General features: G+C 42.0%; 3 protein-coding genes across 3 annotated transcripts; 2 read left to right on the plus strand and 1 right to left on the minus strand.

Moving 5' to 3' along the window:
* Positions 1 to 6,580: 6,580 nt before the first annotated feature.
* Positions 6,581 to 10,144, plus strand: LOC308099518 (von Willebrand factor C domain-containing protein 2-like; the record flags this gene model as incomplete). The annotated part of the gene is made up of 3 exons (XM_080448261.1): positions 6,581 to 6,955; positions 8,333 to 8,462; positions 9,894 to 10,144. 3 exons carry the CDS (start codon positions 6,581 to 6,583, stop codon positions 10,142 to 10,144), a joined length of 756 nt encoding a protein of 251 aa, XP_080304387.1.
* Positions 10,145 to 12,124: 1,980 nt separating this feature from the next.
* rpl23 (ribosomal protein L23) lies at positions 12,125 to 17,854 on the minus strand. The gene is made up of 5 exons (XM_080447304.1): positions 17,791 to 17,854; positions 15,593 to 15,676; positions 14,722 to 14,850; positions 13,930 to 14,043; positions 12,125 to 12,262 (listed from the first exon to the last, which is right to left on the minus strand). Exons 1-5 carry the CDS (start codon positions 17,801 to 17,803, stop codon positions 12,180 to 12,182), a joined length of 423 nt encoding a protein of 140 aa, XP_080303430.1. The 5' UTR covers positions 17,804 to 17,854; the 3' UTR covers positions 12,125 to 12,179.
* Positions 17,855 to 21,155: 3,301 nt separating this feature from the next.
* On the plus strand, positions 21,156 to 26,582 carry LOC308098480 (uncharacterized protein). The gene is made up of 5 exons (XM_080446858.1): positions 21,156 to 21,517; positions 23,049 to 23,230; positions 23,715 to 24,062; positions 24,731 to 24,848; positions 25,096 to 26,582. Exons 1-5 carry the CDS (start codon positions 21,257 to 21,259, stop codon positions 25,525 to 25,527), a joined length of 1,341 nt encoding a protein of 446 aa, XP_080302984.1. The 5' UTR covers positions 21,156 to 21,256; the 3' UTR covers positions 25,528 to 26,582.
* The last annotated feature ends 1,225 nt before the right edge of the window (positions 26,583 to 27,807 follow it).

Here is a 27,807-nt window from a genome sequence, read left to right on the forward strand (position 1 = left end):
GTTGGGGGTTGGGTGTCTTGCTCAGGGACACCTTTAAATTTCAATAACCCTGTGTGTCTGCTTTAATTAGCTGATGAAGCTAATACTAATTAATTAGTAACACGCTAGCTGGGAAGAGTTCTTTCAGACATAACCCCCCACCTTTAACTATCAGGAAACAGGGGAGGGACGCAGTCCCCACGATGGTCCTCTGTGTACATTGATGGCATGGGACTTGAACCTGCGAACTGTCTGTAGCAGAGGCAATAGATCAAGCGCACCACACCACTGCGCCAACGCACCTTTGGGCCCATAGCAGGTGTCTACTAGTGCTTTTGACTTGCTTTTTTGTATTTTGGCCTTGAAAATGTCAAAGTACTACAACATTGAAATATGGGACGACTGGGATTTGAACACGGAGCCTCTGTGCTGAGAGTCTGATCACTATCCCATCTCTCACTGGCTCTAAGCAGATGTTTCTTAGTACTGTTGAAGTGTCCTTTTATATGTCAGCCTTCAGTCAGTTAGTAAAGGTGAAAAGCAATGAACCATAGAAGGACTAGGATTTGAACATGGCATCTCCATGCTGAGAGTCTGATCTTTAGACCACTACACCATCTCTCAGCCACTCCCATCATATGTCTCTTCGTACTGTTGAAGCGCTCTTTTGTATGTAATGAAAGACTGGGATTTGAACTTGGAACCTCTGTACTAGCTAAACTACAAAAGAACAACTCAAGAGCGTTCAAAGGCAAAAGCAGGGTCGAGCAGGAAAGTTACATAATGAAGCTTTAAATGCTGGAGTATTTCAACTTTACTAACTGACTTCTGCGGAGAGACAGTGAGAGATGGTGTAATGGGACAGTGATCAGACTCTCAACACAGGGGTTCCATGTTAAAATCCCAGTTGTCCCATATTATAATGTTGTAGAACTTTGACATTTTCAAGGCCAAAATACAAAAAAGCAAGTTAAAACCACTAGAAGACACCTGCTGAGGGCCCAAAGGTGTTGGCACAGTGGTGTGGTGTGCTTGATTGGTTGCCTCTGCTACAGACAGTTCGCAGGTTCAAGTCCCATGCCATCAATGTACATGGAGGTCCATCGGGGGGGACTGCGTCCTTCCCCTGTTACCTGATATTTAAAGGTGGGGGGTTATGACTGAAAGAACTCTTCCCAGCTAAAGTTTTACTAATTAATTAGTATTAGCTTTATCAGCCAATTAAAGCAGACACACAGGGTTATTGTAATTTAAAGGTGTCCCTGAGCAAGACACCCAACCCCTAACTGTTCCCGTTAATTAATAATACATTAACATTTGTATGAGGTGATATCATTTATAATAATATAATATAATATAATATAATATAATATAATATAATATAATATAATATAATATAATATAATATAATATAATATAATAAGTATAAAAAAACACATTAGTTGTAAAAGACATGTCTTCTCAACAGATATCTCTTTACCCACTGGGCACACACAATACAACGCCCATACGCCGTGCATACGCCGTGCATACGACGTCCGAGTCAGACCTCAGTCAGCAGCTGTTTTGCAAAAAATACGTTGAAACGACGTCGACACACGTCTGACTCGGACGTCGTACGGACGTCGTATGCACGGCGTTTGGGCGTTGTTGTATTGTGCGCCCAGTGGGTAGAGACGTCTGTTGAAAAGGCACGTCTTTGTGCAACTTGAATTATGGATTTTTGATTGCATTTTAAGTTTTAGATGGCTTTCCCCAACCCCGTAGCCTAAAGTGAACGGTGAATACCAGTGATATTGTAAGTTTATTAAGTGGAATTCATAATTCATAATTGTCAATTATTGTTTCCCCCCTTCCTATAAATGTACGGCAAGTTTTAGATTCATCACGCACAAACCTTACATTTCCCCATCAACATAGAAAGAATGCTATCAGTAATTTATCTACATAATATATATACACACAATAAAAATATGCTATGAATAATTATGTTGTCAGTGCCAAAGCCCTGCATTGACTTTTTTCAGCCAGCAGGTGTCGCGGCAACAACATGAGACCAAAATACTTGATCGTCACGTGACTTTTTGCCTTTTGTAGTCAAATGCATTTATATAAAAATAATAATAATAATAATAATAATAATACCAGCTAATGTCCCTGCCCCTGTTGACATCCTTATTTTTTAACTCTATGGTTGACATAATCATTTTAGCCTGCTTTACTTTATGTTCTTTATGGTAGTTAATGGAACCTCACTCTCTTGCATACCTGCCAACCTCAGACCGTTCGATAACAGGAGATTTTTTCCCAGGGGGGGCTCTTGACCACGCTGGGGGTCCCAAGTACCCCTGACTGCAGCGTTGCAGACGGGGCGGAGCTGATGGTGGGCGGAGTTAAACCTTCAACCCCTCCCATTGTGGGCAGGGTCGAACTAGCTACTGTTTTAAGTTCCCCCCGAAACTGTTTCATGGTACCCCCCCCCTCCCCCATTAATACAAACAGAACATTTTATTAAATAAGTTTGAAGAGACTTCATGGTGATTATTTAGTGAATTATGGATAATTAGTTTGTTTTAACAGAACGTTTTATTAAATAAGTTTGAAGAGGCTTAATGGTGATTATTTAGTGAATTATGGATAATTTGTTTGTTTTAACAGAATGTTAATAATATGTGTTCGCAATAATATATAATATATAATATAATATATTTGTGTCTCTATAATATTAATATATGATTCTTTTTGAAAAATCCAAAAATTCCAAATAGTGCAAAGTACCACCAGGTCCCTGCGGAGGGGGGGTCCCCTCCACCCAGCCCCGTACCCAGGATCGGGGTGCCTTGGGCTGGGTAGAGAGGGGTCCCCTGGTTCTTTTTGAAAAATCCAAAAATTCTTCTAAGTGCAAAGTACCACCAGGTCACTGCGGAGGGGGGTACCCTCCACCCAGCCCCGTACCCAGGATCGGGGTGCCTTGGGCTGGGTATAGAGGGGTTCATTTTGTAAAAATACAAAAATGATTCTAAGTGCAAAGTACCACCAGGTCTCTGCGGAGGGGGGTCCCCTCCACCCAGCCCCGTACCCAGGATCGGGGTGCCTTGGGCTGGGTTAAGAGTGACCCCCAAAGGGGGTTGGTCCCCTGGTTCATTTTGAAAAATACAAAAAATATTTTAAGTGCAAAGTACCACCAGGTCCCTGCGGAGGGGGGTCCCCTCCACCCAGCCCCGTACCCAGGATCGGGGTGCCTTGGGCTGGGTAGAGAGGGACCCCCAAAGGGGGTTGGTCCCCTGGTTCATTGGTCCCCTGGTTCATTTTTTCAAAGTACCACCAGGTCTCTGCGGAGGGGGGTCCCCTCCACCAGCCCCATACCCAGGATCGGGGTGCCTTGGGCACTTAAAACAGTAGCTAGTTCGACCCTGCCCACAATGGGAGGGGTTGAAGGTTTAACTCCGCCCACCATCAGCTCCGCCCCGTCTGCAACTTTTGCTATCACAAGGTATTCTTCATTTTACGTATGGTCCAGTATATATCTTCCTATAATCCGAGTAACCTCTGTCTGTCTTGGGTCGTGGGTCGTGGTCTGTCAGTTAGGTTTCGCTTTCGGTTTGCATGCTGCAGTTAGGTTTCGCTTTTGTTTTGCGCGTTGCCAAATCATGTGCGAGAAACAAGCAACGTCTACACGCTCTTCAAGTTTGCAACTACTTTCGCCTGCGCCCTTCACCGGGTATGGTCTAGTATTATTAATTCATACTCTACTTTCATTAATTCATACTCTACTTCTACTATATATGTCTATGAAATTAATTCAAGGACCCCAACAGAAACAAGTCCGCAAGGACTTTTTTGGTCGGACCTTTTAGACAAAAGTATTATAAATGTAACTGTGTTGTTTTACATTCTTTTGCCTAATTTCAATCAATCAATCAATCAATCAGTCACTGTATTCCAGTGGGGCAAGGCAGCCTACTGTAAGTCTTAAACAAAATATATAAAACATAACCCAACAGTGGGATAAAATCAATATGGTAACATCTTATGCAAATGAGCCATGCGGTCGAATGTAAACAAACCGCTGGTGCAGTCTGGATCTGTCATGACCGTAATGGATGAACTTCAACCTTGTGTTTGCACTTTCTCCATTTTTGACCCGTTCATCTACATAAACGTTCGGATTTCAAATTTGAAGTTTTTGACCCTGGCGAGGGTGGGAGTTGAACATATCACTTTCTGCATGTCATGCGTCTGCTCCACCCATAGCTCAGTTGGAAAAGCTCTTGACTTCAGACCAGAAGGTCATGGGATCGAACCTCGATCGGCACAGGAATTTCGGCATCTGAACTATCTGGCTCTTATGGATCTACTATCTTTTTTCGCCATAATATAAAGGTAATACCAAATACATTGTAAAAAATTAGAGACATGACGCTTTATTAGCAAGACCGTCTTTTATTATATTATTCCTCATTTTGCTGGTTTCCCCTTTACTGTTACAGCGTAGAACTGCCTTAGAATCTCTGTTGATGATGTGGCCATAGCTGAATGGTTTGGTTAGAGAGCCTGCCTGACAAGCCATAAATCCCAAGGTCGATCCCAGTCCTCAGCAAAGTGTCCCTGAACAAGACACAGAATAGTTCACCCAAGAAATACTTATTTTATACACTCACACTCCATGAAGCCTTGAATTCATGAAGATTTTATACATATGCGGTGCCACGTAGGTGTGAGGGTAGCGTAGCGGCCAGAACCTGAGTCTAGTAGAACATAATCACGATTCAAAGAACCACTTTTAGCATTATTTAGCACCATTTTTGTTTAGTGTGACATATGAACTAGCCTACAGCGTGTAGATCATGTGTTTACCTGTAGACTACAACACATTTGAACATGAAGTTGATGATCAGTGACAGCTTCTGTAACCTGTGTGTGTATGTATGTGTGTGTGTGTGTGTGTGTGTGTGTGTGTGTGTGTGTGTGTGTGTGTGTGTGTGTGTGTGTGTGTGTGTGTGTGTGTGTGTGTGTGTGTGTGTGTGTGTGTGTGTGTGTGTGTGTGTGTGTGTGTGTGTGTGTGTGTGTGTGTGTGTCTGAAGCCAGGAGATTCAAGTGGCACAGACCGGGATGTTTTTTTTTCTTAGCAATAATAAAAGCCTGGAGATCGAAGCTAGGGTGGGGATGACTGGGACATAAGGCACTCACACACAGCGAAACTCTAGAGAGATGCCCCCTCAGCCAGCTAGCTGGAACTTCGGCCACAAACACAAACAGAGCCACGAGATAGAAAACTCATTGGACTAAACCAAATTATAAAACAGCAAAAGGAAAACTACCTGACACATTGGAAAGAAGCAACACAAAAGCAGAGTAAACTAGAATGCTATCTGGCCCTAAACAGAGAATACGCAGTGGCAGAATACCTGAGCACCGTGACCGACCCATAATAAAGAAAAATCTTAACTAGGTACAGACTCAGTGAGCACAGTCTTGCGATCGAGAAAGGTCGTCACAGGCAGACCTGTATCCCGAGAGAAGACAGACTATGCACCCACTGCACACATAATGAAGTGGAAACCGAGCTACACTTCCTAATCGTCTGTCCATTGTATCAAGACATCAGAGACACATACTTCCCACAGATTACAACCACACACGGAGATTTTGAAAACATGACCAATGACAAAAAACTCCCATATCTGCTGGGCGAAGTACAACAATGTGCAAACACAGCAGCAAGATTCGTGAGTTGCTGTGATAGGAGAAGGATATCAAACGGAACACAACCACCCTAAAGACTAATCATTGTGTATATTCCTGCACTATACCTGCACCCAGTGATCTTGGTAGTACATAGAAATTGATCTATTGAAGATTCTGACTTTCAAATGTACATATTTTTTGTTTTGATTGTATTGCTGTATTGTTGTATTGTGCTTTCTGCTTTGGCAATGTAAACGTATGTTTTCTCATGCCAATAAAGCCCTTTGAATTGAGTTCCGTTCAAAAAGGCTATGGGACATGTGGACTGCTCCACTCCTTGTAGTCTCTGTCCAAAGGCTTTTAGATGTTTGTCATTACCCACAAACAGTGTTGTAGTGCTAATTTTGGAAGTGGGGGAGCGCACCACTGAAGCCCCCCGCGATGACATGCACTGACCATGATACTGATGACCATACTGACACAATAGCCTACTACTTATGACAATAAATTAATTTATACTCGGTCATACAACGTGTCGCCTGTAGGCTACAGGCTGTAGCACGCCAAAAATAGCAGCTTTGTGAGTTTGTAGATCCGCTATTTTGGGCGCGCAATGCCGTCGTACCACGACGTGTAAACCGGGCTTAAAAAGCGCACCAGAGCGCACAGCGTGCGTCACAACAAACAAACGGACAGATGGTCAGTGTTGTTGGGAACCTCGTGAACGATATGCCACACAAGTTAACATGAAGTTTTTACTATCATAACTACGGTATATATTTTTTGTGACGAACCTTTTATTTCTTTTTATTATTATTATTATTATTTTTTAATTATTATTATTTTATTTTTTTAAATTATTATTATTTTAACTACGGTATTATTATAATAATAATAACAATTATTATTAACGATGAGCTGCCTCTCCATCTCGCTGCTGCTCCTCCTGCGCGGTCTGGAGGTCCGGGTCGAGGCGGAGTACTCCTCCTCCTCCTCCTCCAACTCCAAGACGGACCTGCAGGAGTACGAGTTCGGCGACTACCGGGGGAAGTGGTGCATCGACGACCACGGCTTCGTCTACGGCATCGGGGAGGTGTACTACCCGAGCCCCTCGGGATGCCCCTGCACGTGCACCGAGGACGGACCCGTGTGCGTCCGACCCAAGTGTCCGCGCGTCCACCCGCGGTGCACCCGCATCAGGTACAAGGCGTGCTGCCCGGTGTGCGAGGCGGTGGCCAAGGTGTGCGTCTACGGCGGCAGGACGTACCGGCTCCTCGAGGAATTCAGGGTGAGAATGTAAAGACCTTATAGTGGTTCTCAAACTGTTTCATGTCAAGGACCCCCAAAATGATATGTATTTGGCCGCAGACCCCCATCTCAAAAATACTTTGTTCCAGGGACCCCCAGAAGCAAAGATTTGAGTTACAATTGTTCGCTTTAAAATATATATATTCAAAGATTTGCACAAATGTTTATTTGTGTCTAGAATCTCAAACAGCAGTTCTTTCCATCAGAGGACAGTTGTTGTCATTATTCATTTGCTTAGTTAAGTCAATATCATCATAATAACTAGAAAAGGTGCTCCTCGGAGCACAGGTCTCCCGCCAGGTCAGGTAGGTTATTGTGGGCCAGCAATGTTCGGCATTTGCCAATCAGGATGGAATATGAAAAATCGGACAGATCTGTCTTGATCATTTGACTATAGAGATAACGTGTACCAATTTGTATGATGTTTGGACAAAATGTGTAGCAGTAATATTAAAAAAATGTTTAGCAAAAATTTGCCTCCTGGTGGCGCTATAATAGGGCAATGTGAAAAGGGTGGAATTTGTTCCTCAACGTAGTGCAAATGTGCGTGCAAAGTTTCACAGCAATCGGACGCTGCGTTCATGATTTGCACTGGCCACTCTTGCAAACTTTAGATGTCAATCTAATCTACAGTAGGAGTAGCCTACTGTCAAAAAATGTTTTGCAAATATCGGCCTCTTGGTGGCGTTATAACATTACAGTCATTTAGCAGACGCTTTTATCCAAAGCGACTTACAATAAGTGTATTCAACATGAGCAGGCCAATGTGAAAAATTTGAGGCAGAGGTTCTGCTCTGGCATCCAGGGAGTGTGTGTGCACAGTTTCGCTGCGATCAAGCCAACAGTGCCGGAGATTAGCTGTTCACAGACGGACACACACACACATACACGGACGGACAGGGTGCAAAACATAGTCTCGGCCATGCCTTCGGGCCTGGCGGACACAGCCAGTGGACAATAGATTTTCAGGTGCTAAAGTGAGCTGCCACAAATTACTAGAAGACAGACAGATAGTAGGTCTAGTCTATTTTGCATGTAAGCAGTCTATTCTGCTAGTAAAGTGGCTGACTGCCACAGTACTGACAAAGTGTTTTTTAATAGGCCATTAGAAATCAATGAATAGTGAGTCATCATATCAACACACTATAGTCTATATTATGTATGGGGCATTCAATGCACATTCACAGCAGGTCCTGTCATGTATAACAAAGTTTGCAACAGATCAGCCCTGTGTGACTGTGTGTGTGTGTGTGTGTGTGTGTGTGTGTGTGTGTGTGTGTGTGTGTGTGTGTGTGTGTGTGTGTGTGTGTGTGTGTGTGTGTGTTTCTGTGTGCGTGCGTGCGTGTGTTTGTTCCAGTTATCACGGTGTGAGAGGTGTCGTTGTGAGTCGAACAGAGAGGTGTACTGTACCATCTCAGACTGCCCCGCACCCCACTGTGTCAACCCTACTTATGAACCCAACCACTGCTGCCCGGTCTGCAAGACAGGTAGGACACATGTCTGTCCCATTCTGTCAGTCATTCACTCACTTTGTCCTCCATTCCTGCTCTGTCCTCACTAATTCCTTCAAACACACACATGCACACGCACACGCACGCACACACACACACACACACACACACACACACTTATAGCCGAAGGTTATTGTTGTTCTTCAGTGTCCAGTGACCCACGACTAACAGATCACCAATGTGTCTACAGGGAGCTGGTATGTCACATCGGCAACATCTTGTTACATCTTGCCTCACGTCACACACTCACACACACACACACACACACACACACACACACACACACACACACACACACACACACACACACACACACTACAGTATATTCTACATCCCTGTGTCCCCCTGTGTCACGTTGGTTCTATAATTAGCAGGATCCCAGTGTGAGTGGTATTCACCCTGCAGCGGCCACAACCATTACTGTTATGTCATCTAACACACCCTGTGGCTTCAAACACTCAACACTCTTCATGCCATAATACGTACAAAGGCACTGGGCATTTACCATGTCCTTTCATACCAATCCAGCATTGTGAAGACGTTATGCTCATTCTTACATTACTTTTTCCCACTTAAATATTTCAATTTTCTTTTTTGTATGGGTAGTATTTACTCTGCTGAACTTTTGTAGTAGTTTCTTTCTACTCACTGCCTTTACACTGTAGGGCCTTTCAAGTACAAAGGTATAAGGCTAGAGTGACTAACAAAGCGACAGAGTTCTGTAAAGTATGCAAAAATAGGCTAGCCACCATCAAATGAACAGATTGCATAAACAAAAACCGGCAGCTATAATAAAGGGACCCGCATGCTGTTTAAACTCCTAGGCAATCCATCCACATGCAGCGCTTCACTTTCCATTCTGTTGTCTACCAGTCTTGTGTCTATCATTGTCCCCTGTAATCCACAATGTGCTCTGCTAGCAGTCATTATGATTTCTCTGCCAGACAGACAGACAGAGGGATAAAACAGCACACAGATGGTTGGACACGGCACTGTGCTGAGCCGCTCTGTTCCCTCAGTTTTCCATGTCTGCCAAACTGAACACTGTCACTTCTACGAAGTAAAGCTCTAGGATTCTTTTCAGAGGAACTCTTCATTTATTTATACTGCTGAGTAAAGAATATGCCAAACTAAAGAATAAACGCTACCTAAATACCTGAGTGAAACAATGGATTATAAGTTATATGAGTAAAGCATACTACATTACAAAGACATGCAGTGTCTTTGTTTCTCATTATCAGGGCAGTCTTAATGTTCCCGTTTGCCTGGTTGAGGGCCACTTAAGTGGCGTCCACACGAACAATGAATAAGCATAAGCCCATTCTGTGTGGCCAAACAAAAGTCTTGATAAACAATATTGCAGCAGCCCTATGTGTCATTTAGTCTCCCTCTACCCGTCTTCTCCAGGTCCAAACTGTTTTGCCGGGAACCAGGTGATCTCAGCTGGGGAGCACGTGGACATTGATGAGCAGACCGTGTGCTACTGTACGTACCGCGATGGAAGCTGGCACACACACCCCCAGGCCACCTGCGAGCAGAGTACCAAGCCCAGCCTGACGTCTGGCCCCAGCCCCGGCACCCAGCCCCCCTACAGGGATGAGGAGATGGGGGGGAGGGAAGGGAGGGAGTTCAGTCCCAGACTGGATCTGATACCATGATGGGAGTTCGGGGAGAGGGACATCGAGTTAAACAAAGTTAGGTGGGTTGTGTACTACTAGATAGGCTGAACTGAACTCCCAGTCTCTTCTCACTGTCCTCACAGTAAAGCATAAATACCGAAAACAATAACATTACATAAACAAATGTGCTGCCAGCCTGCCACTACAATCCCCCCTCAGTCTGAGTCATGGTGGGAAGACGAGTCAGGTTGGGAAGGGTGGGATGGCGATAAAAAGGATGAATGAATGGATGGGCGAGATGGTGTGGATATGTTGGTCGGGGTGAGGAAGAGGAACGGGTGCCAAGTGTCGGGGCAGATGGTGGCTAGGATCTTTTCCGTCGCCCCGCTGGTCTCCGTGTGTGAGGTAGAGCGAGGGCCAGCGATGACCCACGTGACCACGTGAACACTGTGTAAGCAGAAAAGGTGACTTGCACACTTTACATAACTAGAGCAGTCAACTTTATGTACATGATGTCACAGCGTTGAACTGCATACGTTTTTGTTTTATTAATGTAATGTTAGGCGTTGGGGAGAAGCAGTTACAAAGTAGCTGAACTAGCAGCTTAAAGGAGGAGGAGTAGTTCACCCCAAAAATCTATTACACAACCCATGAAGCCTTGAATTCATGGAGATTTCTTTGTTTTTATCGCATTCCTACGCCAATAATTTGACAACGGGCGGTCTCTCCGGTAGGAGACAGAGTCGGATACATTACACTACCGGATACATTAGCATCTTTATTTTCATCAAATTATTGGCTCAGGAATGTGACAAAAACAAAAGAATCTCCATGAATTCAATGCTTCATGGGGTGTGTAATTGATAGAAATTAAGTAATTTTTTGGGTGAACTATTCCTTAAATAATTCCCAGCATGGTAATGTTGTAGTAGCATTTTGTAGTTTACCTACTGATGAGAGTAGTGCAACTGTATGCAATTTAATTTTAGAACAGCGACATGTACTGATGTAATATGTAAATAACCCTTTGTGTGAAAAATGTGAATTACCCACATTTTGAAAGGTTAGACCTCTTCTCTCTGATACACATCAAATATAATATACAAGACATCCCGTGTGCACACGTCCATCTGTTCTAGTTTCTAACACACCATTTGTTCCATGATGCTGCAAGGACACCAGGTGAAAGCAACCCCATGGAAAATCAGCAGTAGGCCATCCTGTATTTTCCCAGAGGTATGGTATTTGCCCTCCAAGTAGCCTTCAGACAGGCAGGCATCAAACATTTTTGTGGATATACACCAATACTGGTATATACAATCTTATCTATGGGTAATATGCTTTAAGTACCAAATGTTACTCCTGATCCTGAATCTATACATATTGGATAATCCAATCAAAAGCTAGTTACCTTATTCTGATAGAGGTTACGGGGGCAACTGCTGACACCCCTAGAGGCTTATCTGAGTGCAACCAAAATGGTTCTACCTTCAAATTGATAGTGAAATCAAAACTGTCGCATGAATTTGAAATGGAAACAAAATGACAAATCCACAGCCCCCCACTATTTATCATCTTGTTAATGGAGCAGATCGGTTGGCTAAACCAGTCTGCTGTTGATACCAGCGAGGGGCAGCGTTTAGTTAGGGTAGTTAATGTACACTATTTTAATTACATTTTCTTAGCATCTTGGGGTGCGTTCGGAAATTGCACACCGGAAAGCACTCGCCTATTAGTTTGTGTTGCCAGTGCGCTCAGTGCTGTATTTCCGAACGCACCCCTGATCTTCCTAGTAGCTCACAACTGCAGTCCTCAGGACAGGGGTACCAGGCTGCAAGGACACCAGGTGAAAGTAACCTCGGAAAATCAGCAGTACAAGGGGTTCTGACTAACATTGTTGGGAACCACTGATGTTCGTCAAGACAAATGTACTGATGTAGTGGCACATCTGAGGAGATACACACCGAATCATAAGAAAGCCTGGTAGTGGCCATAAAAAAAAAACACTGTAAGACATAATTGGCTGGCTTTACAACAGTTTTTTTATTTGAAAACAAACAAACGCAGGTCCAGACTAGGCAATGCTGCCAGCATTGGAAGCGATCCTGGGCCACAGGTCCGCACACTCCTTGGCCACTGGGCCTGTGATAGCTGAACCTGAGATGGGAGAAAACAGAAATAAAAAAGACCATTAGTATTAAAACAACTGATGGTTGATTTGTTGTAAACGTCCTTAAAAAAACATTTCAAAGTATGGGGCATGGCGAACGAATAAGCTACAACTTTCTTTGCATTCTCCACAAAAACCTTTATCACCCATGGTTTTACACCTGTGATGTGACAATAAAGCTGATTCCGATTCCATCTGTGAGTGGAAACTAAAACGTTGTGGACCCTATGCAGAGGAACAGTAGCCTCTCACTGATACAATACTGCTGATGCAAAAAAGAAATCTGGACAAAATGTGTACAGGGTATGGACATAAGAGAAACATGGCAATTGACAACCAAATCATTTCAAATAAGATGCCTAACATACAAAGCTCAGACACACTGATCAGCACTGGGAATAATCATGTTCTGTATTCAGGGTCCCCACACATTTTTAGCAATGAATTTCCAAAACTTTTCCAAAACTTTTCCAGAATATTTAGCCCAATTTCCAGGCCTATAAAACAATCATTCAGCGCAATAATGTGTCTCTTACTCCTATGTACAATGCCCAAAGATAGGCAGTGTAGCAAAAATAAAGCATAGAATATAAAATAGTACAATTTCATTCAACATTTCGTGCAAAATTAGGGCATAGTGACCCTGCGAGCGAAAATAGGAGGGGTGGACGACGTCGTTGCACGGTTCGTTGTCGCTCGCGGTAGGTCAGGACGGTCTCATTAAAAAACATGTATTTTAATGAGATTTCATCGCCCGCTCGCTTCACGTCACGTCGCATCGCTGGCAGTGCGGATGGGGTGTTACACAGCCCGTTCGGCGAAAAACTACTTATGTTACATATTTTGTGTAATGTTATACATGTTTATGAAAATGTTTTGTATTAAAAAAAATCAATAGCCAAAAACAATGCATAGCCAAATATTTTTCCAGGACCCTTGATAAATTCCAGGACCTTTGATCAATTTCAAACCTTTTCCAGTACTGGATTTTTTAAATTTTTATTTCAAAATATTTCCAGGAATTTCATGACCGTGGGGACCCTGTGTATTATCCCTTGTGTTTTGGGCCAGAAGGACTGAATGACACATTAGGAGACTACCATTTTAAATAGCTGGGTGGAAAAGGTTTGTTTGTTGCTAAGGACAAAGCAAAAGAACACTACTCCAAAATGTGAATCATGTGAGCGTTTTTCCACTGATCAACACCTCCTGCCATCTAAACTCCACCACTCTTGCTTACATATTAGATTTTATCATTGTCACATCACTGATTGAGATTGGTCAATCATGGCTACTCACTGCCATCTCACCCACAGTGATGTCTTACTCTTCCCTTCATCGACAACTCACCCAGCCACTGACCAGACAAAGCAAGTGCTTTTTTGAAGGGGAATAACAACTATTTTTTAGTGTCTTCTAGATATATTGGAGCGGCTTTAATCAAGATGAGGCTTCACTATATTCAGTATATACTCATGTCTAACATGACAATTAAAAGTAAGAGTCTTCCAGATAGTCTGGCTTGATTAATTAAATTATATACACACCAAACGTTTTGAGTTTTCCTTTCTTTTCCAAACAAGAATAAATGTAACTTAATGCAGGCTAATGTCTGAGAATAAATAAGAAACAAGCAGAGCGCAAACTAACCCACCTTTCATTTCTCCTTTATTGTTCACTATGACGCCTGCATTGTCTTCAAAGTAGAGAAACATGCCATCCTTTCGCCGATACGACTTCCGCTGCCGTATCACCACCGCAGGATGCACTGCACACACACACCAGAAAGAAAGCAAGTTAAGTTAAGAATCAATGCTCATGGGATGCATGTTTAGTCTTGGTGCTACACTCAGTCGTAACAGAGGGGAACGGTTCACTGATGCACAGACAGACAACCCAAAAGAACAATGCTAAAATGTTAACCAATTGAACCAAACGGTATGTTTTTCTACTGATCGGCACCTCCTGCCATCTAAACTTCAGCAACTTTGCTTCCATCATTAGATTTTATCATTGTCTCATCACTGATTGAGATTGGTCAATCATGGCTACTCACTGCCATCTCACCCACAGTCATGTCTCACTCTTCCCTTCATCGACAACTCACCCAGTCACTGACCAGACAAAGCAAGTGCTTTTTTGAAGGGGAATAATTAATCATTTCTATCACATTACATATTAAGTGTCTTCCAGATATTCTGAAGTAGTTATATTCAAGATGAAGCTTCAAAATATAGTTAACCGTCACAAGTTAAGAATCAAAGCTCATGGGATGCATGTTTTGTCTTTACTTTGTTTACTCCTTGCATTCTGGCTCATACAAACATAGCGATTATTTTAGGTACTACACTCAGTCTTACTCTTAAACGAATGGGCAAATGCTCGATAAATACGAAGTTGAGTGGCAGCCACAGTATGACCAGTTGCAGACAGTTCTTGGACTCACCCTTCTTCCTGAGCTCTGGCTTGCCTTTCTTGACTGTGGCCATGACCATGTCACCGACTCCTGCAGCAGGCAGACGGTTCAGACGACCCTTGATGCCCTTCACGGAGATGATGTACAGGTTCTTACCACCTGGAGGGACAAATAACGGAAAAAGGTTGGAGGGAGAGGAGAAAGAGAGGACGGCATGAAATCTCAGAGGCAATAGTCAAATTAACATGTTGATTCTGACGATTTTCTGAAATTCCCAATTCAAGTATGATGTGCATACATAAAACATTAGTGGCACACTGATGATGATCAATGCTGGACTGCCAAATATAAAAAGCACAATTACTTAACTTTTAGGGAGCCAAATGGCATTTTTCACTTATGAGCACAGCCCTACTGCCATCTCAACTCTAGCTACCATTTCTCCATATAGCATTTTATAATTGTCATTTGTCACATCACTGATTGAGATTAGTCAGTCATGGCTACTCACTGCCATCTCACCCACAGTTATGTTTCACTCTTCCCTTCTACGACAACTCACCCAGCCATTGACCAGACAAGGCAAGTGCTTTTTTGAAGGGGAATAACAATTCATTTGAGTGTCTTCTAAAAATATTGGAGTGGCTTTATTCAAGATGAGGTTTCACTATATTCAGTGTAAACTTATGTCTAACATGACAATTAAAAGCAAAATTATATAAAAGTTGTAGACAACTACATTAACAAATAACTGCTAGGAATGGTTTCCATTAAAATACATTTTATAGCTTCCATTTAACACTGTACAAAGAAACCAGTGTTTTGAGATTGGTCAATCATGGCTACTCACTGCCATCTCACCCACAGTGATGTTGTAAATGTAAATGTGTGCAAAGCGAACCTGTGTTGTCGGCGCAGTTGATTACCGCTCCCACTGGGAGACCCAGTGAGATGCGGAATTTGGCTCCAGAAGACCCACCACGTCCTGCAGCACACAGAAGAGGGGAGAACGGAAATGGATCAATATTATACTCAAAGCAATAATATAATTGGGAAATAGCTGTTCAGTAATAGTAAACCATGGTTAGCTAAGCTTCATTATGTACTGATCTATTGGGCTGACACAACTGTACACCTGGGTATAACTTTGAAAGACTGTCAATCATGCAATAATAAACTGCATGAGATTATCTTTGAAATCAAGCATCCTGTTTTTTATGCACGGCGGAGTGCATTGAATATAATTCACAATTTTGATTAATCGGAATCGTGCTCTTGCCCTTTAAGTCTGAGCCTCTTTAATTTCTAAACAATTGAACCAAACGGTATGTTTTTTCTACTGATCGGCACCTCCTGCCATCTAAACTCCAGCAACTTCGCTTCCATCATTAGATTTTATCATTGTCTCTCATCACTGATTGAGATTGGTCAATCATGGCTACTCACTGCCATCTCACCCACAGTCATGTCTCACTCTTCCCTTCATCGACAACTCACCCAGTCACTGACCAGACAAAGCAAGTGCTTTTTTGAAGGGGAATAATTAATCATTTCTATCACATTACATATTAAGTGTCTTCCAGATATTCTGAAGTAGTTATATTCACTGTCAATCATGCAATAATAAACTGCATGAGATTATCTTTGAAATCAAGCATCCTGTTTTTTATGCACGGCGGAGTGCATTGAATATAATTCACAATTTTGATTAATCGGAATCGTGCTCTTGCCCTTTCAGTCTGAGCCTCTTTAATTTCTGAATTTATCCAGCAAAAAACATGCATATTGTAAAGCATTGTTAACGACTACCAATTCAGCCATGATTAAAATACCACAGATGCCTTCATTTTCCACTGATGAGCACCTCCTGCCAGTGCCATCTAAACCCCAAGTATCTTCTCAGTGGCACATCAAAGGCTTAGATAAGTTAAGTCATGGTATCGACTGCCATCGCTCGTCAAGTGATGTTTCACTCTTCCTTTAAGAAACTCACTCAGCCACTGATCAAACAAAGCAAGTGCATGTTGAAGGGGTGTAACTATTAATTTAAATTACATCACATAAATTGCCTGGATCAGTGGTTCTCAAAGTGGATTCCAGAGACTCTTGGGGTTCCTTTAGGAGGGTCTAAATTGACCCTTACAATGGAACCAAATGGACCCATTTGGTTCCAATCATACAGTCAAGAGTTAAGGGGAGACATTGAAATTTAAGTTTGAGAACCACTGGCCTAGTAACCCTTCAGCAATAAGTGATTGGTACCAAACTAGGCCAAAAAGTGCAAATGATCTGATCTATTGAACTGACACCAACATAACCTCCACACACTATACTGTCCAAAAACTACTGTATGTGAGATTATGCTTGAAAGTGTCCTGTGAAAATAAATAAATCACGTCACTCCCTTTGTAATTAGTCAGACACCCACTACTTTATAATATTAATGCTAGTCAGACGCCCACTGTATAATATTAATGCTATGGTTTTCTGAAATGGTATACCGGTATGTAACATTAAGTTATGTACACCAAAACTTTTGTCAGTTCCAATAATTACGCAGACCTGCACGCGTTAGCCCATCTATCTGTCAGCAAACTAGTACATAAAACACCGTCAATTCAAATCTCTAAGTACGTTTTCATACAAATAGCTGTAAAATGATCTACACGCACTGTCAATTTAATGTCAGCCACTACGGCTCACAACCACGATTCACAGAAACAAGCCCTGTCTAGCTAGCCCAGCGGCGAAATCAGCCTGTAATCGTATACATACTCTACATTTGATCCTCACATAATTCAATAGATGTTAAAACATTGCTGTTGTTTGCATATTACAATGACTTCGGTTATTATGAAGCAAAAAGTGAATATTTAGCGGCTACCACCGGACTTTGCTATCCAAACTAGCCAACATGGCTTCCTCCACAACTAGCGTCCAACATGATCATTTATATACATTATCATTTTAGCAAACTCAACAATATGCACACAGAAATGTTTTCTAACATGTCTTGTCAAATATAGAAATGGTTTGAAACTCGGATGCCGGGGTTAAACAAGTAGATGAAGAAGGATTTTTTGAGTATGTTTTTCATACCTCTCTTAGACATTGCTGCCGAGGGGAAAGAGGAAGACGGAAAAAGAAATTGTGGGATATAAAGATGTGAGGTATATCATCCGGGTCACACCGTTGACGTTCTCTGTGTGCTCACACTGCCCCCTAGAGGCAATCCGATAGCGCCAGTCTAACCTCGCATCACCAGTCTTTCCACCTCGGAGGAAAGCCTGGTCTCTGTTACTAAAGACCCATATGATTTTCGGCTACAATGTTCCCTATCACACAAAGATTTGTGTGATCAGACCCCCTAGGGGTCACAGACCCCCTATTGGAGACCCCTGTTCTAGATTAAAATATTTAAAGACTTTATTTGACTCACTCAACTGTAAGTAAGCAGTGAAAGAGTACGTGTGTGTACTGGTGGCCATGTCTAGCATGTACAGAAAACTGTAATTATGATATATGCAGAAATGAAGAAGGAACAAATCATAGGACCACAATGGAAACAAGTCCCCAGGACTTTTTTGTGTTATCCATTTAGCCTAAATGTTTTACTGTACCTCCGTGCTGTTTAAAAGTTTGACTAATAAAGTATTCAATCAATCAATCAATCATTGTTATTAAACGCTGCTGCTGTTTATAGAGTTAGTGTGTGTCTTACATGTACTTTGTAACCATAGTTCATCTTCTCATTTTTGTTATTTTTTATTTCATTGCAACCCAGTATTAATCTCTATTATTATATTGTTGTATTTCATTGTTGTTAGCACAATCATGCTGAATATGCCACATCAACATTTTGGTGCTTAGTGAGTGACAAATAAACCCCTCTTGATTCTGTTGATTATTCTAAAATGGAAAGAATAAACCAAAGAATATATATTTAGAAACAAATTCAAGTATTCAAACAAGTTGATATTTCACATGTTTAAAGGAGAGGGACTAGTGAAAGGGAAAAAAATGCAGTAGGCCTAATTGTGCAAAGCTCTACCTCCTCTACCTGACTCAGGAGGTTTGATCCCAGGCTCCCACTGTGTTAGCACTGAAGAGCAAGACACTGAAACCTAACTGCAACTGGTTTTTGATTGATTGATTGAATACTTTAATAACAGAGATACGATTTTACAATGATTGTTAAAAAGATAACAATGGAAACAAGCCCTAGGCGCTTGTTTTCATTGCGGTCCAGTGTATTCAATTCATCAAGACATTTAAAAACATACAATAATAAACAAGACATAATCAACACTAGTAGCAATGAACGTATATGTACAGGGGGGGGGTCTTAAGCTTAGAGGACTTTTCTAGGACTAGTTACAAATTGCAGACAGGTGCTCTTTTATGGCGGTTTTGAAGGAGATTAAGGAGTTACACTTTTTGATGAGATCAGTGGAGCTGAGATCAGTGGAGCTCTCTCTGGTGTTGTGCCTGTGTGTGTCTTTCACGTTATTGAAGTAGTCGGACAGGTACATGGGTATATTCCTGTTACCCGTGAACTGGTTGGTGCCTTGCATGGTTTCCTCTGCCGTTGGTGTGTGAATGTGAATAAAGGCGCGCTATATTAATGCACCACTTACCATTTAACAGTCCATTCATAGTCCTGGGTCGAGCAAGTAATTAGTCAATCATCAGAATCAGAATGAACCTTATTGTCACATCACAGGTTTAAAGAAGTGGGTGAAATTTGTTTTTGTGCTAGCTCCATCGTTTTTGTTATTTTCAGAAAGAGAAAAGAAAAGAAGAGGGGGGAGGGGAGAGGGAGAGCAATCATTATGGTTATCCAGCACCTTCTGGTGTAAAGCAACACCCCTGTTGGGGAAGAACAGAGGTTGAGTTTGACCTCTGCAACAGTGTACTGTGAGTCATCCAGAGAGATCAGCCAAGTCTCAGAGGAGGAAATGCCAGCAGGGTCCATGCAGAGCTCGGAGCCATCCCCTACACATATAGGTGAAGCACCTGCATAAATAATACATAGATTACTTTGATTATGACGTTAGGTGATGCAGCGCTCTTCACCAAAAACTTCCCACAATATCTAACTGCACATGTTAAAGGGATAGTTCACCCCCACACAATCTTTTTTCCTATCGATTAGTCACCCATGGAGACTTGAGTTCATGGATATTTTTTGTTTTTGTCACATTCCTAAGCCAATAATTTGATGACCAGTGGGCAGCGGTTCCGGTAGGAGACACAAAAGGAGACTCTTTGTGTCTCCTACTGGAACCGCTCTCGGTCATCAAATTATTGGCTTAGGAATGCGACAAAAACAAAAAATATCCATGAACTCAAGTCTCCATGGGGTGACTAATCGCTAGGAAAAAAGTCATTTTGGGGTCAACTATCCCTTTAATAACACAAAAATTATTAAAGCAGCAGCTCCCTCTTAACATTAATTCCATGTTTTATGCAACTATAGTTTGATGTAACACAAATTACAGTTCAGGGAGACAACACATAGGACTCTGCTAAAATGTATAGAAAGATGGAAAGTAACAGTGGCCTTTCTGTTGGAAAACAGAACAGACAACAAAGCATAACTTGTCTATAACATCCCTCAAGAGAGTAGAAACAGCTGGATGTGGCTGGAAAACTTCCTGATTCAACCACTAGATATCAGTAAATAACCGTCAAATGTTCTGGAACCTGCTCTGACATTTCACTTGGATTTAAAACAAAAATACAGTTAGGTAGGTGTAAATCCTGGTAGAATATGGTCTAATTTTGTGGATGGACATAAATTAAACCTAATCGGTCTCTCTCTTCTTGTAGTAGTAGTGTATTATCATCACAAAAGTATTGTTCGGGTTTAATGGCTGACACTTATTATACCACATTCACACAGTCACAAAACCCAGGGTTGACAAATCTTATTTGAATGGTTTATTGAAGCGTGCATCTCTCTCTCTCTCTCTCTCTCTCTCTGGTTCATGGAGAAAATAGGCTGCTATGGCCCAGCTTTATCCTTATCCATCTTATTCCCTAACTTGAAATGAAATGATTTTTTTTTGGCTTTGTTATCTCTGATTAATGTATACGTTTTTTTTTACCACTATAAAAAATCACAAATGTGGCTTCCTTCCGTAACGTCATTGCTGAGGGCGAGGAAGAATTCTGACGTCATTAAAAGTGGACGTTTCAAAGTCGTGTTGCCAGGTCTGCTTATTATAAGCGATGTTGGGCTTGTTTTTCTGTAAAGTCGCCTGTAAATATTGGTAGTTGCGGCGGGTTGCGTTTTTTGGGCTTGTTTCTAAAGTGTAGCCTAGTTGCTTAATGTATTTGTCTGCGGACCCCCATCTGAAAATATTTTATGCCAGGGAGCCGATCTACAAGCGCACAGCTTGTAGATCTGCTATTTTCAAATAGGTTTAAAGGGCTCATGTAGCACATATTCGCTTCTTTTGGGCATGTTTTCATATGCCTGGTTGCTTGCTTCTCTCACACAACCTGGCAACACTACTTTCTAAAGTTTGTTTATTTGTTTACACGGGGAGGAGGATTCAACATGGCGGACGACGTGTTGTTCAGCCCAGTCTTCCTCGATGTAATAGCGTTTCTCCTCTTCAGCCGGCCATCCGACGCAAGCGTCACGCACCTAACGACGCTCTGCAAGCACGTCCAGGCCTCTCTGCGGGCCAGGAGAGCGCGTTTCACGGCGGAGCTGGCCAGAAGTCGCCGTCGGTACCGCCGCAGGAGGAGAGCCTTCCTGCTGTCCTCCGTGGCGGCGCTAGTGAGCCTCGGCACGACCACCAGGAAGAGCATGTGGGTCAGTGTTGCCAGATTCTGAGAGAGAAATAAGCAACTAGTTCTATGAAAACAATCCCAAAAGAAGCGACTTGGCCAGGGGTCTTCAACGTTCTTCAGGCCAAGGAGGACCCCCTAGCTGAGAGGGAGATGAAGCAGAGACCCCCACTATAATGTATAAAATTGTGTTTCTGATTAAACTTATTTTTTTACTCAGCCTGCTCTTTTTCCCCTCTACACCTATACCTCTTTGCCAAAAATAGCTCACTGCGAGGTGTTGTGAGCTTGTAGATCTGGTATTTTTGGTTAAAGTTCTCCTCAGAAAAGGGATGCTAGCTTCAAGTGGTGAAAAAGTCATATCACACAAAGATTTGGCGGCCCCCCTGTAGTAACTCTTGAGTACCCCCTAGGGGTCCCGGACCCCCTGTTGAAGACCCCTAGGCTATGGCTATTTTCATCAAAGAAATCTTGGGGAGGAAACAATGTATCTTTGAATATTGGGGGGTCCAATGAATATGATATGAAGGGGGGTCCTTGATATGAAAATGTTTGAGAACCACTGGTTTATAAACAACATTGGGAAACAAGCTTAAATACCGGTACGCAACTACACTTTAGAAACAAGCCCTAAAAACCCCAACCACCAATATTTACAAGCAACTTCACAGAAAAACAAGCCCAAAGTCGCTTGTAATAAGCAGACATGGCAACACTGATGTGGGCCCAACTAGGAATGGGACGATAATCGTTATTATCGTTTATCGTGATACAAAAACGCTCACAATAAGCGTATCGCAGAGATTTACATTTAGAGTGAAATTGTCTTCCGTCACACACTAGGATGAATTAGCTTTTGTTGAGCTGCAATAAAATGGACCCGTAAAGAGCACACCTGGTACACTCTATCCACAAGTTTCCTTGGGCATTATGGGCATCACTTCCTGTCGATTTGATCAGGTATCAGGGATCAAATCGACAGGAAGTGATGCCCATAATGCCCTAGGAAACTTGTGGATAGAGGCTATGGGTGCATCCACACATAAGATACAAGTCATCGGAAGTCCGTAGACTTGGTTTATCCTCTTTCTATAGTTTTTGTTTCATGACAATCCACCATAGACATGTTATGAGCTACTTTCTGTCGATACATTCCATGCAGGTGATAATTTGTGTGTCAGAGTTTGGAAGCGCTCGTTTTCAATAACGTCCTGCTGCCTCCTGCATTATGAGCAATTTAGAAACAGGAGGTACACAACGCAGGACCGTTGAGTGATTTCCAACAACTTTCCCGGTGGAAAAGTGATGCTTGTGCATAAACAAATCAATTCAGATCTACAAGCTCTAATACAAGCTCTAATTCAGATCTACTCTCACAACGCGTTGTGAGCTTGTAGATCTGCTATTTTTGGGCGAAAGTACCCCCTAGAATAGGGATGCTGGGGGTTAACAAAAGTGCCATTTTAAGTTTTAAGCATTATTTTGATTATCGTTAATCGCAATTCATTTTGCCACAATAATCGTGATGTGTAATTTTCATATCGGCCCATCCCTAGATCCGACGACAACCGACATCCAACAGTAGAGAGTTCTGGTCCATCGTGGAACGCTTCGACGACGACCAGTGGAGGGCGCACTTCCGCATGTCGCGGGCAACGTTCGACTATATGCTCGGGCTCATCTCGCCGTCCCTGTCCAAACAGACCACCACGCGGGCGCCCATTGAGCCTCGCCGCAGGTCAGTGTTGCCATGTCCGCTTATTCTAAGCGACTTTGGGCTTGTTTTTCTGTAAATTTGCTTGTAAATGTTAGTGTTTTTTTTGGGGGGGGGGCTTGTTTCTAAAGTGTAGTTGCTTATTTGGGCTTGTTTCCATTTTTTTAATTGAACCAGTGGTTATCAAAATCTTCATGTCAAGGACCTCCAAATTAGGATGTATTTATCCCTATAAAACCCCCATCTGAAAATGTTTTGTGCCAGGGGAGCCCCGTACCAGATTTGTTTTTCACTTTTTCTCCCAAGATTTCTTTTTAAAATAGCAGATTTACAAGCACACAAACGCACACATCATGACGCGCTGTGAGCTTGTAGATCGGCTATTTTCAAATAGCTTATGAATATAGATTTATGCTCATGTGGCCTATGTAGTCGCTTCTTTTGGGCTTGTTTTCACAGAGCCGATTTCTTGTTTCTCTCACACAATCTGGCAACACACTGGCCGCAGGCTGGCCGTGGTGCTGTGGTGGTTCGCCACCCCCGGAGAGTACCGCACGGTGGCGTGCTTGTTCGGAGTCGGGGTGTCGACGGTGTGCACACTGGTGCGACAGGTCACCAGGGCGTTGTTGACCCTGCGCCGGCGTTTCATCTCCCTGCCGCGCGGACAGCGCCTTGATGAGACAATCAGAGGGTTCCAGCTGGAACGGGATTACCCTCAATGCGCTGGAGCCATAGCAGGCACACACATCCCGATAAACCCCTGGTCCAGCCCCAGAGACAGACCCTCTACAGACTACCTGAACAGGACGGGCTGGCATTCAATTATCCTGCAGGTTGTAGTTGATCACAAATTATGGTAAGTGTCAGGGCTGTCACGATTACAAATTTAAGTTGACGATTAATTGTCACACAAATAATTGCGATTAACGATTTAATTGTGTTTTTGGCATTGAACATATAAATACAATTAAAATGTATGTTTGGTTTTTAGGCTTCATAATCACAAATTGCACTGGGCAGAATTGACAAAACAAATGTTTTATTAATTAGTTCATACTTATATATTTTTTAAAATAGCGGAAATAGCAGATCTACAAGCTTACAACACGTCACGTGTTGTAAGCTTGTAGATCTGCTATGTCTGCTATTTTTGGAAAATGTTGGAACATGGAACATTGAAACGATTACGCGAAAATAATTGCGATTAGGCGGTTATGTAATAATTGTGACAGGCCTAGTGTCACACTTTTTTTTAATTAAAAATTGCAATGCATAGCCTAGCCCTAGTCAATAATAATGATAATAAACAGTGTTCAAATGTGACCAAATGGACTTATAAGCGTCTGTTTGGTCACATTTGTACACATTTGAAATGGATCTCAGTTAGTTACAAATGGACTACAAACTTGTATGACCTACTTTTATTTATTTATTACTATATTTAACTTTTTTGTGTTGAATTAGTCTTTTCATTACGGTGACATTAATGAAAAACAATGCAAATATCTTTGTTATCTGTTTCAGTTTTACAGACGTCTATGTAGGCTGGCCCGGCAGTGCCCATGACACTACTGTTCTAGAAAGTTCAGACATTTTCCTTAATGCAGAGAGGCATCAAGGGGGCTATCTTTTCCCAAGAGAGGTAACTACAGTATATTAGCTATAACCTTTGAACAAAGTAGTAAAGTAACTCATTGTGAATACTCATACAAGCTGCTTATTTCTTGACACTTGGGCTACACCTGTACCTGTATGTAAACCTCTGTTTGTAACATGAACTCACAGAAATCTCCTCTAAAGTGATCGACTTGAGTGGGATTTTGCTCTACTCTTGCCACGTATGACTTCAAATTAAAACCCTATATTACTGCTCTTCTCGTTCCTTACAGAAATCAAAGATTGTTGATGGAGTGGAGATCCCTGTACACATTATTGGTGATGCTGCATACCCTCTGAAGCAGTGGTTAATGCCAGGATTCAGTGAGCATCGTCAACTCTCTGCAGATCAAAGTCTCTTCACCCACACCCTTAGTTCAGCCAGAATGGTGGTTGAGAATGCCATTGGACGTCTGAAAGGACGATGGCATTGTTTACTCAAGAGGACTGCCCTTCAGCCAAGGTTTATGCCGGATATTGTTACCGCTTGTTGCATTTTACATAATGTTTGTGAAATACAGAAAGAGCATTTCTTGCCAGAGTGGAAAGTCGCAGACAATAACCCGACACAACCAAATGCAGTCCCTTATGAGGGAGAGGGTCTCAACGGTGCCCAACTTATCCGTAACACCATTACAGCCAACCTATCATCAATGCTACTGTAAATGCTGTTGCTTACAATGATACACCGTAGTGCCTTTCCTGGATCTTAAAAATGGAAATATTTTATAATGTGAATATTTGTTGTGAATATTTCTACTTTTATGTATATTTTAAATCATAGCATTGACGAAGTTAAGGCCGATCTGCAAAAGTGTCAGTCCTTAGTGATTTTGAACATGAGTTCCCATTTGGTAGGGTCCAAGTTTTGTATTTAAATCTCCCTTGAGTAGATTGACATTGTGTCATATTGACATTGTGTTATATAATGTATATATAACAAAAATGTTAAAGAGGTATTCCACCCTAAATGTTCATATTTGTATTGTATCTGATGTTACCCACGTGATTTAGATGTTGACGAATTTATTAGGCAATATATGTCATTCCTATTCACTATTGAAACAAGGTAACAACCCCAAACAAGACAACGGTCAAGGTAAAAGTTTAGCCCTATTCTTATACTGTACGTGAGTCACGGCGACAGTGGGGTGGTTTGTTATGACTTGCTGGGGTCGGGCCATGAGGTGCAGTGGTGCAGCCAGATACATACAGTACATGTGGGGAATGTGCCACACCTGTGGCTAATTTAGTTGATTCACTGGCAGCCATTAAGAGACATCAATCAGCATTGTGTCTTTTGTCTACAGTGACACCGGGGTCTCGTTTACTAACACAGCCTGTGGCATTTCTCTGAGAGCAACATCTAGTTTTTCGACACTGTAAAATCATCGGTGTTAACTTAAGAGTGGATAAATGTAACCAAATGGACCTGCAAGGTTCCATTTGGTTCCATTCGTACACTCAGGGTTACAAATGGATAAATTAATACTGAAGATTTACGGTGTATGTTCCACTGCCATTAGTGTCACTGCTCGCCACTCAGGATTGATCTAAGTCAGACGGCTACAGCCGCAGTCACTTTCCCCTTTGCATTTCACCCTCCTATTTGCGTAATGAATTTCAATGATGGGGCAAGCAATGCCAGGCTAGCTATGTTTGGTTGCAGTTAATTATTTATTGCAAAGTACTTTCTCTCAGGCTTGGATTTCAATCTTTCAAGCAGTGATCAATAAAACTAGAGTTGAAGACTGGCTTTTCTAAGATCAATTGGTACAGTACATCTCACTATTTTACACACACATGCATCTACAATACATCAAACACGAACGCAGAACTGGATGATATTCCAGGGAGTGTTTATGAAGTATTTATAAATGCATCTCCCTGGCATAGCTGGGGAGATGCCTCTATAAAGTGTTTCTTATCGGTCGTTCCACAGGGAAAGAGGAGTGCTACAGGTCAAGTCTGTGGTATTCAATGGAAGCTATTAATGAGCAGCAGTGTTACATTTTTAATGGCCTGCCTTTACAGACTCCCTTTGTGGCTGGCATTTATGTGTACAGTCAGCCAGGTAATTACAAAGCTGACACATGCCCATAGAGATGGCATACAGTGGTGCCAAGGGAACCGAACATCATAGTCAAAATCATAGTTGGTAATGACAGTCTGCCCTTTAATGGAATACAAATTACCAGGGCAGGTTTGAAGATGAACCGAGTAGGAACATTAAGCAAACTTAATTTGTCTGCCCATATACGGTTTTATATGTCAGATTCATAGTCATGGTAATGAAAACATAATTTCTAAGATGAATTGTGTTTAATTGATGGTGATAGCATTACTGTCACCATTATTAGATTGCAAGTGAAGGATTTCTACGTGCTTAATGATCAAGCTCCCTGTATAGTGAATAGAGCAAACAACCCCCTCTCCAGACACATCTAGATGGCTTTAAAAAAAATATCTGACTTCCCCAACTGGGGAAAAGATATTAAACTAGAAAAAGTGCTCCTCGGAGCACAGGTCTCCGCCAGTGTCCAAATATCTAATCAATCACACCCTGTATAATCGTAGATTTCCCTTTGGAAAGGTAGTAGCGCCGTGGTCAGTGGATACAACTCAAAACAAGTGTCTTTTCTGGTGTTTTATTTCTGTTTCATTCACACGCAAACAATCACACTCTTATCTAAACACTATACTGGTTGTTACAACGGTAGTTAGGTTATAAACCTGGAGATAAAAACATAGAACATAACAATTATTACCGACATGAAATACATCTTCACAAGGTATAATATATATGTGAGAAAATACGTTAAGTCGTGTAAAATTAGCTCTCAGATTACATACCAACTGTCCACCGCGGCTCTGCTTTGTTACTGAAGCTTCTATTCTGAAACCCCGGTCCTATAGAAGTTGACGCATGCGCAGTACTTTTGGTC

The sequence above is a fragment of the Gymnoscopelus braueri genome (genome assembly GCF_963280865.1).
Source record: "Gymnoscopelus braueri genome assembly, chromosome: 13".
Taxonomy (NCBI): Eukaryota; Metazoa; Chordata; class Actinopteri; order Myctophiformes; family Myctophidae; genus Gymnoscopelus; species Gymnoscopelus braueri.